At 41.4% G+C, this 13,653-nt stretch overlaps 2 protein-coding genes across 3 annotated transcripts in view; one reads left to right on the forward strand and one right to left on the reverse strand.

Annotated features, from left to right (window-relative positions):
- CTNNA1 (catenin alpha 1) overlaps positions 1 to 13,653 on the forward strand; it is a 449,363-nt gene that overhangs the window by 232,669 nt on the left and 203,041 nt on the right. The window lies entirely within an intron of this gene.
- LOC115476323 (leucine-rich repeat transmembrane neuronal protein 2-like) lies at positions 7,798 to 9,739 on the reverse strand. Its single transcript, XM_030212636.1, has 2 exons — positions 9,661 to 9,739; positions 7,798 to 9,338 (listed from the first exon to the last, which is right to left on the reverse strand). Exons 1-2 carry the CDS (start codon positions 9,662 to 9,664, stop codon positions 7,798 to 7,800), a joined length of 1,545 nt encoding a protein of 514 aa, XP_030068496.1. The 5' UTR covers positions 9,665 to 9,739.

The following is a 13,653-nucleotide window of genomic DNA, read 5'->3' on the forward strand; positions in this document are numbered from 1 at the left end:
AGATGACAACGGTAGTGGAAAGGATTCCTGTTCAGAAGGAATGGATCCACAGAATCTTAGCAGAGATTGAGTGGCAACACCGGTAATTGAGAAGCAAAACCAGTGCTGGGCAGACTTCTACGGTCTGTACCCTGATCATGACTGAATAGACATGGATGGGCTAGAGTGTAAATTTTAAGGGACTTTGACATTAGCTTCAGAACATTTAGTACAAGAAGAGTGCTGGGCAGACTTCTACGGTCTGTGCCCGGAGAATGGCAAGGACAAATGTGTACCATGTAAAATGAGTTTATCTTGTTGGGCAGACTGGCTGGTCCGTACAGGTCTGCTATCATTTACTATGCAACTACTGGAATTGCTGTCCAAGCCCACTCCAGCCTATCCAGATCCATCTTGTCATTTGCGAGACACAGACCGTAAAAGTCTGCCCAGCACTGTCCTCACATTCCAGTTACTGGAGTTTCTGTTGAAGCCCTCTCCAGTCCATCCTAAACCATATTGACATATATGGGACACAGACCGTACAGGTGTGCCCGGCACCAGCTTTAGTTCTTCACAGTCAGAGTTGCCACCTAAGCACCACTTGACATATCAAAACGCACATGCAGCTATTTATGTTTTGTTTTTTATACCATTCATTTTCTAATTAGAGGTCCTCTATGTTCATCCTATGCCTTTTTGAATTTCATTACTGTTCTTCTCTCCACTACCTCCCTCTGTAGTGCATTCCAGGCATCAACCACCCTCTCCGTGAAAAAGAGCTTTCTGTCATTACGCCTAAGTCTGCCACCACACAATCTCAATTCATGTCCTCTAGTTTTACTGTTTCACCTTCTCTGTAAAAGATTTGTTGCTATATTAATACCTATTTAAATGTCTGTATCATATCTCCGCTAGGGTAAACATATTCAGGTCTTCCAGTCTCTTCTTGTATGTCTTTGGTGCAAACACCATTTTTGATGCCTTCCTTTGGACTGTTTCAAGTCTCTTTATGTTGTTAGCAAGATATGGCCTCCAAACTGAACACAGTACTCCAGTTTGGGCCTCACCAATGTCTTGGTTATGCCTGTCTATAAAACATGGCTATTTCAAGAGGCTTATGGTAATGAGATTCATTAATTGTTGTATTTTATTTCAATTAATATATCATTTTAAAATTCTGTTTTTTTTTTGTATGTTACTATTGTATGAGGTATTTTTTGTGAAATAGTATGTACATATATGGTATTTCTTTTAGCTATTATGTATGTAGTTTGTAATCTGCCCAGAACTATGGATGGAACGGGATGTAAATTTGTTAAATAAGTGTAGCCTTCATCTGGCTATTGCCACTGCCTTGTCACACAGTTTTTGTTGCCTTCACCCCAAGGTCCCCTTTCCTTGAATATCGTGTGCAATTCTGTTTGCAGCACCTCAAATATATTTATAAATTTCAATTTTTAATTTAATTTTTTTGAGGTGCAGATATTCAAGGTGGTGTCACACCATTGAGTCATTTAAAGATGTTTATGATACTCTGTTTTTATTCCCTGTTTTTAAAATTCAGAACATTAAGGAGGTTTTTGGTGGCTTTTGCACACTGAACAGAAGATTTCAACATATTGAGTGACTTCTTTCAAAAAGGTGGTAAATAAATCCAAATAAATAAAATAATGTCCACAGTGATTCTAGATCCTCTTCCTAGGTTGTGACGCCTAATGAGGAGCCTAACATCATGCCGTTATAATTTGGGCTGTTCCTCCCAATTTGCATTACTTTGAGATGGAGATGGGATTTGATATACCACTTCTCTGTGATTACAGTCAACGTGGTTTACTTTACACTTGTCCACATTAAATTTCATTTGCTGACCCTCCAGTCTTCCATTTTTCACAGTTGTGAAGATTTCATCCAAGGTTTTTACTTATACCATATACCCATAAATAGTGAAGCAACTCTCTGTAGTTTTGGATTGTAAAGACTACTGCCTGCAAGGGATTTTGCACACAGGGCAGAATAGATTTTAAGGCTGGTGGCCTGATGGCGTCATGATGACCATTGTGTACAACAGTAGGGGTGCAAGTTGAATAGAACTGCAGCAGCCCACTCAATGCCTGTGGAAGTCGGGGGAGGGTGAAATGTGAGGGCTGCAGAGAATTGGAAGAAGGAAGCTAGAAGTGCAGTGTAAGTGGGGAATACTGTATATACAGTATGTGTGGGGTTTCTATTTAATCCTAGTCAGTAACGATGAACCAGTTTTTGAATCCCTGGCATGTCAGAGGTTCACCGTGCTAATGACAGGCAACAGATGTTCATTAGTTTATGGTATAACTCTCTAGCCTTGCAAAAGTGGCCGAAATTTGGTCCACATATATGACATCACACTGCCTGGATTTTTTCCTTCTGTGACAATAAGCTTGTGACAGCCTGTCCTCTTTGGCTTTTAAAATACTGCCTTGGGTGCAGTGAGCACAGCTTAATGGCAACAGCACAAAGCAAGTAGCAACTGCTAAATTTCATATGGCAAGTCAGTTCTGTATCTGTTAAATTACTGAGTTCTTTCATACACTGTACTGTAAAAATATCACAGAGTGCAGTCTTTCTGGCTTCTTTTCAAGACTTCATCTGGAGTACTGGTTTTAGCTTTACTCGCCTTTTATATACAGACTGAATCGTGTAGTTCCTATTACCTCCTACCCCTTATGTGATAATTAGTTTGTGTAGGGAGTAGGAGGCACTGCTGCTTTTAAAGCTAGATGGTCTTTTCACTTGCTAAGCCCCTGGATTTGCCTGTCAGACATGCTGGATATGATTTTTGCCTGTCAAAGCTTATTAGTTTACCTTGGTTTCTAAACAGTACATTTTAAACAAAACAGTTTTCTTGGGCTGACTCCTCTGATCTTCAGTTATTAAGGGTGTCAGTCCACACAATGGTATAAATCAAGTGAGGAATTTTATACTGATTTTTCTACAAAATCCACTTAAGTAACAGCACAGCACTCGTCCTCCCCCCCCCCCCCCCCCCCCCAGGCTATTCTTTCCCTATTGGTCCTTTTTGACTGGGTGTATACAGATTCTATTTGCATAATTTGCTAAGATGTACATTTTGGATGGTAAATTCAGAAATCTTCTTAAAAAGCAAAACTTTTTCTTCATTTGTAAATTCAAAAGATTGGAAGCAGGAGCAAAGAGCAGTTTTTACTAGTGAAATAACAATTAAAATTATTAATGCCAATAACTGAACATCCATCTCTCTCTTCCCCCCCCCCCCCCCAAACTACTTTAAGGATACCCTAGAGTAGGTGTGGGTAGGAACAACTGGGGATCACTCCTGCCCATGCCTGACTCAAGTTTCAGAATGGTGGCATTAACTTCTGTTGGTAGTCTCGTTGTATTACAGCTATGGTCCTGACCCCTAGCAATAGTGCTGCAAAACTACTGTTACAGGTCACAGCTGTCATTTTGAACCCAGAGCTAGCACAGACAGGAGCAACTGGGGATTGCTTCTGCCTTCCCTACTGTAGATCACTAGGACATCGGTAATGTAGGCCTAGAGAGGCTGTTTGGGGGAGGTTATTGTATTGTCCAGGACCTGATTAAATATGCAACTAACTGCAATTACAATTTGATTGAAGAGCTGCTATAGCTTTTACTATAAAGTTCTGAGATTTTAAACATCATCTTAACCTGCCAGGTTAAACTTAGATCTTTTGAAGAATGTGATTAGTTTGAAAAAGATGGTCTTTTGTTACTATTCAAAAAGGTAATTCAGTGTTCTCCCTAGAAATGTTTTGCCAGTTGGATGGCATAAAGAGTAGCCAGGTTAGGGCATGGAAGTACTGTGCAGTATTATGCAGCTTTCTTTGAGTGCCGGATGATCAGTAAAATGAACCAGATGGCCTGCCCATTCAGAAGATCCAGAGAAGAACACACTAATACAATTACATCTATATTAGAGAAAGTGTGAACTTAACAAAGGCACTTATAAAATGTCAGTAAACGTCATTTACTATTGTCAGAGGAATCTCCGCAATAGCTGTAGAAGTATTTCTTCACCTTGTTCATAAATACGTTTCTTGTAAATTTGTTTAAATGGCATTTTTTGTAGGAAAGAGGATGCTAGCTCAAGCTTTTCTGTAGTGCCTTCCCCACTTCCATTATATCCTTTTATACAGATTCACTAAAGCAGTCTAACTCTGATACAATGTAAAGTTCGACTTTCTTATATAACTAGTGGTGTGTAGGGTAGTATGAATAACAAAGAATTGAATTTCATAACTGCTTGGGGCAAAACAATATAACAATTATAAAGAGCATTATGCTAATTTGTTTTATTTTGGTAAGATTAAATTAGAAACTTGGGTGTGTGATGGGAGGATTTTGTTGATTTAACGTATTTTTCTATAAGCTCTGTGTAACTACCTTGCAGAAAAATGGAATAGAAATGAGTAAATATTAGGAGATGGGTATCTTCTAATTTATAACTTGTCTGACTTGCTACTCTTAATGCTGAATCCTCTTTTTGGATGTGGAAGGTTGTAGCTGCAAACTCCCTAGTTTTCTGGGCAGAAAGGTAGGTGGCTGTCATTCCCAAGTAATTGTATCTAGTGATAGATAAACCCTTATGGCACCCTTGACAGCAATTGAAATAGATTTTGATGTCACACAAAAGAAAGGCAATTCATTATAGATTAAAGGACAAGTCCATAAACCACTACTAAATGGACTTGGGAAAAATCCACAATTCCAGGAATAACATGTATAGAATGTTTGTACGTTTGGGAAGCTTGCCAGGTGCCCTTGGCCTGGATTGGCCGCTGTTGTGGACAGGATGCTGGGCTTGATGGACCTTTAGTCTTTTCCCAGTGTGGCATTACTTATGTACTTATGTAAATGGCAGATCTTATGTACCTTTTTGAGCCTGAGTGAAGGCACAATGGAAAAATGCCTCTAAAGTGGCTGTTGCACCTTGAGTAGTATGTACTTATGGACTTTAAGGTTAAAAAATACTGTATAGTGACCAGACATTAAACATATTGACTAATGCTTCTATACTGTCAAAGAAAAAAATACCAAGTTTTGCAGCCTCATAACAGTACATGCTCAAGATTTTTATTTATTTATTTATTTTTTATGTTGGTAGCTTAGTGTGTCTTTTTCAGTGTCTATAGATTTTAAAGTCTGAGGTTGTCTAAAAATTAGAGGTAAAATTTGTTGCAGTCTATTATACTAGCTGATTTAAGCAGAAAATTTTAGAAATTATTCTTCCAAAAAGACAAGTATGTTTGACTCTGCATATTGCCAGTGCATTGACCTTCACACACTGGCCATGTCCTGAATATTGTTGGTCTTTTTAGTTTTTAGCGTGTGTTGACTGCATGGAAGAGCTGTGATGCATTGCTAAACAGTTGGTGTATAGACTAGCATTTTAACATAGCGTTGAGGCTGTAAGAACTGTTTGAAGGAGTAAAGGGATATCATTAACATTTTGGAAAAGGAATACAGGAAATGTGTTTTGGGGCTGAATGTTAACATTAACAAGAAACATTTGTTTTATGTATTGGGATAGTGTAATATTCTATTCACACTTCCATAGAAAACATGGTGTGGAATTTCCTAGTCAAGGAAATCACTTTTTGTTAAAAATAGGTTTCTGAAAATTTAAATTGATTTTCTAATCAGGTTTTCACCAAACAATTTACAACAAATATTAAATTATGAAGTTTAGTTTCACCGCTAAATATTTAATTGAATGTTAGATGAATAAGCATTTCCAAACTGCTTTTTTTTTTTTTTTTGGGGGGGGGGGGGGTAATTTTATGCTATGTCACCTTTGTTCCACACAGCTCATATACTGAGGTTACTAAATTGTACAGGATAATGTTCAGTATTATGATGAGGATTTGAGTATGGCCTTTCTTTTATCTAGCTAAGGGATGGCAGTTGTATAACATGACTCTCTTTATCACAATCTACATGCAAAATGTTCCTGCATTTAATGACATGCACCTCTCAAATATGAAGGTCCATATCAAAATTTTGGGTTCTATTTTTAGATTTGAAAAAGTTGAGCTTTACAGTGAAATAGACCACTCATAACTTGCATGTTGTCTTCATTTTGCTCTTATATAATTGTGTCCAAAGAGTGGTATATATCCAGGGATTCTAAAATCCCTTCAGGACATGCTTGCCAGAAATGAAATGTACTTGCCTTCTACGCCCCAATAATTGTGTTTCTTGGGGGGGGGGGGGGAGAAGGGTAATAGCGTATGGATTACGGTGACTGTATTTTCCCCTGTCAAGTGGACGCCCAATACAGGTGCATTCCTTTTTGCTTTTTCCATTCCATACACTCTTCTGTCCCCCAATCCCACAGAGGTGCTTATCCTTCTATATTTCAGTATTCCACACTCCCCGCAGCTATTGCACCCTCCTCACTTCATTTAGCCCTGTCAGTCTCTCAAGATCCTTCCAGGTGCCCCTCCCCCTCAAAGCCCCTATCAGAGATATAAGATGCTGTTGCAGCCTATCCCAGCTCCTGTACCTGAAAACGGTTCTGCTACATATGTATGCCAGCTGGGTTGCAGAGATGTCTGAGCACTGCTGAATCTTTCCAAGGGGAAGGAAGAGAGGAATAACCCAGTGGTTAGTGCAGTAGGATGAGAAGTGGGGAAGCTAGGATTTTAATCCCACTGACGTTCCTTGTGACCTTGGTTAAGTCATTTCATCATCTGCATCAGGTACAAACTTAGATTGTAAGCCCTTAAGGGAGAGGGAAATTGCTACTGTAACATAGTAGATGACGGCAGAAAAAGACCTGCGCTGTCCATCCAGTCTGCCCAACAAGACAACTCATATGTGCTACTTTTTGTGTATACCCTACTTTGATTTGTACCTGTGCTCTTCAGGGCACAGACCGTATAAGTCTGCCCAACACTATCCCTGCCTCCCAACCACCAGCCCCGCCTCCCACCATCGGCTCTGGCACAGACCGTATAAGTCTGCCCAGCAGTTTGTTTTGAGCTATCAGAGTGCGTATTAACATTTGGAAAACATTTTATAACTTACATTCTTGGTGTTTGGTGGCATCATCTTGCAAGTAGAAGCAGACAGCTCATGGAAGATTTTTATTGCAGTGCACAGTTTTGTCTGCAGAGAGAGCTGGACTTTTACTGAAAATATATTTTTTGCCTAGATGTATAGACTGATTTGTGTGGAAAGAGGCATCACAATCATTTTCCAAGAGTGTTTAAAAGAAAAGCATAATTGATTAGTTTTAACTGCTTATAATGAAAAGTCTTAAAAAACATTGCTTCGATGTGAAGCCACAAGTTTTGAGATGCCTCATAACTAAACTGCTCTGCTAAATGGCTATTCTGTTCTGAATCTAGGGTCCATATATACTGTAGCACAGGTATATTTAGACAAACAAAACTGAATAGGAGTTATTTTTCCTGTTGCTGAGCCTCTTACCAGTTCAAGGATAATTTGTTAGAGTAAGAAATTTATGGTAATCTGTAACATTAATAGCAATTAAGAAATGTAGATGTTTAGCTAAACTGGTGTTAAAGCAGTGTATTGAGATCTTGTGTCGGTGAAAGTATGAAATTTGTCTCACTGTTCAGAGAGGAGTTCAGCTTGCTCAAAGGTTTGGAACATTTGGAACAGGAGTGCAACAATCATGTTTGCATCTCAAGGACCATTTTTTCATAAATATTTCTTTGCAAATAACTTATTAAATATTGCAAAATCAAGGCGACACAAGATTAGAACTGTACATAATTTGATTTTTAAAAGTTAATTTCTACCCTGTACATATTACACTTCGCATTCTTTATATGGAAGCTGTTGACATTTACACTGTCCATAGCCATTAATAATGATGAAAGGCCCTTCATGGGCGGGTTCGTATTCATTGTATGGTCCTTGATCAGATGAGTTTGATACATGCAGCTGTGTTTTGGACCGCAGCTGTCTGTTTTGAATCATTGAGCATCGTCTAATTCTCCTTAAAGTAGGAGGGCAGCATTTCCTGGAGATGAACACTACAAAAATAATGAAAAAAAAAGAAAATAATAAAGCCATTGTTCCAGTAATTACCTGCTGAGTGAAGATGGCATTGTCTAGCTCAAGAGCATGTTCTTCGGTAGTAACTATTGTCCCTGTAGTAGTTTGACTTTCTATGTCTCCGACATATGAATTTGGTGAGCTTGATTTCACCGTTGCTTCAGTTAGAGTTTTGTAGCTTGTAGTTATGGGTGTAGCTATGGCTGATAAATTCCAGCATAGCTGAAATCCATAAACGGCATCAAGAATATCCTCTCCCTGGGTGTGGTCTGGGCTGTGGCACAATATTGCATGCTCCCACCGACCTTGGAAGCTGCTTAGCCATGTGGCTAATGCACACACACTTGAGCTGCATTCCCAAGGATTCCCAGAAAGGCCCACAGTAATTAATGACTTCAGTGAGTTTAGAATTTTAAAATCCAGCGTTTGTAACTTGTTGTTATCCATAAGGAGTACTTTAAGGGCTGGCAAGGTTTCAAAAACTGTCAATTCAATGGCTTTTATTTCATTTCCAGTTAAATCTAGCTTTTCTAAGGTATCCCAGGTCCACTGCATCCCACATGTCAAGTTGCTAATTTTGTTGCACTGCAAGAAGAGTGTTTGTAAACCACTTAGCCGTAGGAAATGAGCAAAATTAATCTTTGTTAGAAGATTGTGCTCCAGATGGAGCTCTCTTAGTTTGATCAAACCTGCAAATCCATTGCGAGACAAACTTCGCAAGCGATTTGTGCTCAAATCCAGAAATTCCAGACTGCGACAGTCCCAGAAAAGCCGAACAGGGATAGTTCTCAGGAAGTTGGATCGCAAATGTAAGGTTTGTAGTCTGCGAAGTCCGTAAAATAGTTCTGGATGCAGAGATGCCAGCTGATTAAAAGATATGTCTAAATTTTGCAGATTGAGGAGTTGACTGAAAGTAGTATTTGACAAATATGAAATTTTGTTTGAACTTAATATTAATTCATTAAGTTTATACAATCCTTGAAAAGCATCTTCTTTTATAGTTGCAATTTGATTGTGATCTAAATGAAGCCATGTAAGTTGAACAAAGCTTGCAAATTGATCCTGCTGAAGTTCAGAAATAAAATTATGTCTCAGTGACAAACCCAGGGAGCCCTTGTCAATTTGGTTTGGCACTGAATGAAAGCCCTGAGAATCACAGTAAAAGAGCAGCTTCTCACAACGGCATTTTAGTGGACAAGCCATGCTGAAGGCAGGCAGCACTTCTGAAACCACACTCATTACATATAGTGCTGCCAGCATAGGTGCCTCTAATGGCCACTTGGAATGCAAGCCTGCAGAATATAATTTGGGGAGATGACAAAATGAGTTTGTTAGATATTTTAATGTACATGCTGATAAAATCTGAACATTAATATGAATTACTTTAATAGTAGTTACCCTTCTGGTGCAGAGTTCTGAAGGGTTTACATCACAAGAATAGAAATCAGTTCCTTCAGTGAGGACTGCTATTTCAGTGATCAGAAGCCTCATTTTTAAAGCAGTAAAATATACAAAATACAGTTTGCCCATTTCAGAAATCATCTTTGCTATTTTTTTTTTTTCTGAAATGGCTGAAACTGACTCTTTAAAGAAAAGATGAACATAGAAACTTACCCATTCTTTTGAGCTCATTGGAGATTGCATTCAGTCTTATTTTTAGACACTTAATGCAGTCTATAGAAGCCTCGCTGAGAGTCTGAATAATTTAGTTTTGTGGTGTCCTCGAGTTGAATTCAGCACACTGGCTATTTTTGTAGTATATCTTTTTTTTTGTTTGCTTGAATTCCAGTGGCACACCTTTAATTCATATTTGAAGAAAAGATGAAAGTTTTTTTTTCCTCTCGTGACTGCTCAGCTGTTTAATTGAAACGTAAATTTGCCTTCTCGCCAGCTGTTAGTTCTTTAGCTGTAACTTGTTGATGGCAGATGGAGACCTTTTTGCTCAGACAAGCCTCTGTAGTAGTGTGACTGCATACACTGAAATCCTTCCTAGGAAACTGTGGACGAATGATTTTGCTGCAGCCACACAGAGCTGTTTATGAGCTGATGTCACTTGGTGACGTTCTTTTTTGTTTGGGCTTTCCAGAATCTTGGGCTGTGTGTAAAGCACGGAGGTGCATGCACTAATCAAATGAAATGTCTGATTTTAATATCGGAAGCCTCTTACAATATAACAGTGAAATCCAATAAAAGTAGAACTAACCTGCTTTGAGTTTCCAGAAATTTAAGGGCTTTTTGAGTAAGGCTTTGATGTACAACAGTCATCTGGTTGAATGTAAATTTTGCATGGAATAAATCTTTTACAAAGACTATTTTTGCTGAACATTTTTTATTATTATTATTGAAACAAGATAAATTAACTTTTGGATTTCTGTTTTTAGGGTTAGTAGTTAATAACATAAATGTCAATAGCATAATTGTTAAAATTACTACTTTTTTTTCTCATTTTAAAAAGCATCTGTCAATCTTTTTCTCTAACATTGAGATGTTGGTTTATTTAAATACCCTCTCCGAGGATCCTCCGAATTTTTAGGTAATTAAACTATGTGGGGCTATTCCATTTCCAGGAGCTCTGATGGACATATAGCGAGGAGACTTTATGCTTATCCAGCTGGACTAGATGTATGACTTCTGGTACACATTTTACTAGTAGAGTAGTACTTTAGTGGTTAGTACAGGTTGAGAACCAAAGAAGAGAGAGTTCAGATCCTGATGTTGCTCCTTGCAGCACTTTACCCCCTGCACCCCCCCCCCCCCCCAAAACCTTAGGTACAAATTAGAGAGTTGCACAGGGACAGAAATCTTACCTGTCCCCACTGGAATTTTACTCATCCCCACCCATCCCCGCAAAAATGTAACCCATCCCAACCCATCCCTGTAAGAATTTAGTGATACATAAAAGAAAATTCCAGTCAGCTCCTTCAGTCTCTCTCTGGATTTGAGCCACAAGCACTGTAGGTAAGGAAAGAATGGAAGTTGGAACTTGGAACACTCTGGTGTGCACATATAAGATTTGTCTCTGATTTACTGGCACTGTGTGCTGAGAGGTCACCACATGCCTGCACCAGTAGGTCAGGTGATATCCAATGCTTTTGCCTGTGTCAGAGCTGAGGTCTGCGCATCAGTCTGGGAGCAAAGAGGATTAATTGTAACATAGTAAGTGACAGCAAATAAAGACTTGAATGGTCCATCCAATCTGCCCAATAGTAACACTCATTATGAATTCATGATTAAATCAATGAGTGTGATGATATTTCTCTGAGGACAAGCAGGCTGCTTGTTCTCCCATGTGGGTCGACGTCTGTGTGGGCCCGGGAATCAGCAAATTTTGTAAGCAAAATATAAAAGTTTTGCCAGAGTCTTCTGGCGCGCGTGCGCGCCCATCTTCCCGCCCATCGCATGAGCGTTCCCGCTCAGTTATTTTTTTATTCGCAGTGAGGTGCAGTCGAATTTTTCCCGTCTCCTCGCAGGACCGGGAAAGAGTTTTCTGCGTTGATTTCTTTTTCTTTTTAGTTTTACTATTTACTGTTAAAAAAAAAAAAACTCCCGTAGTTTTCCTTTACTTTTTTGCCCTTTTTCAAGTTTCCTTTGTTTTTCGACGCGGCCAGGTTGTTCCCTTCTTTTCGTGCCCTTTTTTCTTTTAACAGGCACTATCGCGTCTTTTGATTTCACCAAAGCCATTTTTTCTTCCATGTCATCGAAGAAACCCAGCGGCTTCAAACGTACTCGGTGCAACCGGACTATCTCGGGTACAGATACCCACACTTGGTGTATCCAGTGCCTTGTGCCTGAAAACAGCCCAGCCGCTTGTAGTCTGTGTCTTCGCATGAAGAAACGGACCCAAGCGTCTCAAGAGGCCCAACAAGAGAAGCTTTTTGGGGCTCAGTCCGGTCCTTCGACATCGGTACCGAGGTCAGCGGCATCAACATTGAGGGACGCATCGACGTCGGGAGCGAAGGTAATGGCTGTGGAATGACCAACTCGTGCTGGAAGCAGTGAGGCATCGAGTGGGTCTCCACCTGTCTCGAGGGCTCCTGTTATGCAGGCCCCCCAGGACCAAGCTTCGTCGGACCCAGCCCCGAAGAGACGTGAGGATTCCATGTCTTCCTCATCGGTACCGAGGAGTCTTGATGACGGGTGTCGAGCGAAGGCGAAGAAACACCGTTAATCGTTCTTTGACACACGGTGCCAGGAGCTCTGGAACGTTGAGGGATTTCGCACCCGAGAAGTGTCGGCGCTGAGAGGATCGCTCTCCCTCTATTCAGGAGGTGCCGATGTGTCGGTCTAGCAGCCCGGTACCTGCTCCTGAGCCTTGACAGATTCTGCCACTGGCTCCTATACCGACACCGCAACCTTGTCCAACGGCGGCTCTCGATGCGCGCATCAGGGCCCTGATTCCAGAGCTTCTGGAAGGGTTACTGCGCCAGTCTGCTTCGGTGTCGGGGGTGCTTGCGCCTTCCGTACCGTCGGCTACAGCGGTCTCTGGCCCGTAGCCTGTGGTGAGGTCCCCGACCTTGGTGCCGCCTGCCACCCAGGTCGACTCTCCTTAGACTTCGGTGGAGGAAGCTTCACTGGAGTCTAGGCGGGCATCGACTTCTCGGCACCGCCATCGAGGACGTCGTTCCTCGGCGTCGAAGCAGGCTCAGTTTCGGACTGCTCTGAGGGATGTCTTGTCCGATACTGAAGATGAGCGTTCATGGGAGGAAGAGGAGTATCCCAAGTACTTTTCTTCTGACGAGTCCTATGGGATTCCTTCTGAACCTTCCCCTCCACCAGAACGGAGACTGTCTCCACCGGAGAGTCTATCCTTTACCTCCTTTGTCTGGGAAATGGCTGCGACTATTCCCTTCCCTATGGAGGTTGAGGATGAGCCCAGGGCTGAGATGCTCGAGGTCCTGGATTATCCTTCTCCACCTAGAGAGGCAGCATTCTCCGAGGACAAGCAGGCTGCTTGTTCTCACTGATGGGTGACGTCCACGGCAGTCCCTCCAATCGGAACACTTTCTAGCAAAGTCCTTTGCTAGTCCTCATGCGCCAATGCGCACCGCGCATGCGCGGCTGTCTTCCCGCCCGAACCGGCTCGTGCCGGCCAGTCTTCTTTTGTCCGCGCTCGGTACGGTCATGTTTTGCCGTTCGCGCCCCAAAGTTGACCTCGCGCGTCGTTCTTCGACTTGTTCTAAAAAAAAAAAAGAGAAGAAAAAACGTGTCGGGAGGAGGCCCTTTTTGGTTTTCTCCCTTCCCGTACTTCGAGTTTTTGCCCCGGTAAGTTTTCTTTCGTCGTCGGGGTAGGCCCTATTTAGGCCTCGGTCGAAGTTTTCTTCCCCCTATTTTTGTGGTGCCATTTTCGCCATTTCGAGTTTTGATCTCGCCGGCGCGATTTTTCCGCCCATGACATCGAAGTCTCCCAGCAGCTTCAAGAAGTGCACCCAGTGCGCCCGGCTAATCTCGCTCACTGACAGGCACGCGTCGTGTCTTCAGTGTCTGGGGGCTGGGCACCGCCCTCAGGCCTGTAGTCTGTGTTCCCTCTTACAAAAGCGGACTCAGGTAGCGAGGTTAGCCCAGTGCAACATTTTGTTCTCGGGCTCTTCGTCGGCACCGGGAGTATCG

Source organism: Microcaecilia unicolor, chromosome 8, assembly GCF_901765095.1.
Source record: "Microcaecilia unicolor chromosome 8, aMicUni1.1, whole genome shotgun sequence".
NCBI lineage: Eukaryota > Metazoa > Chordata > Amphibia > Gymnophiona > Siphonopidae > Microcaecilia > Microcaecilia unicolor.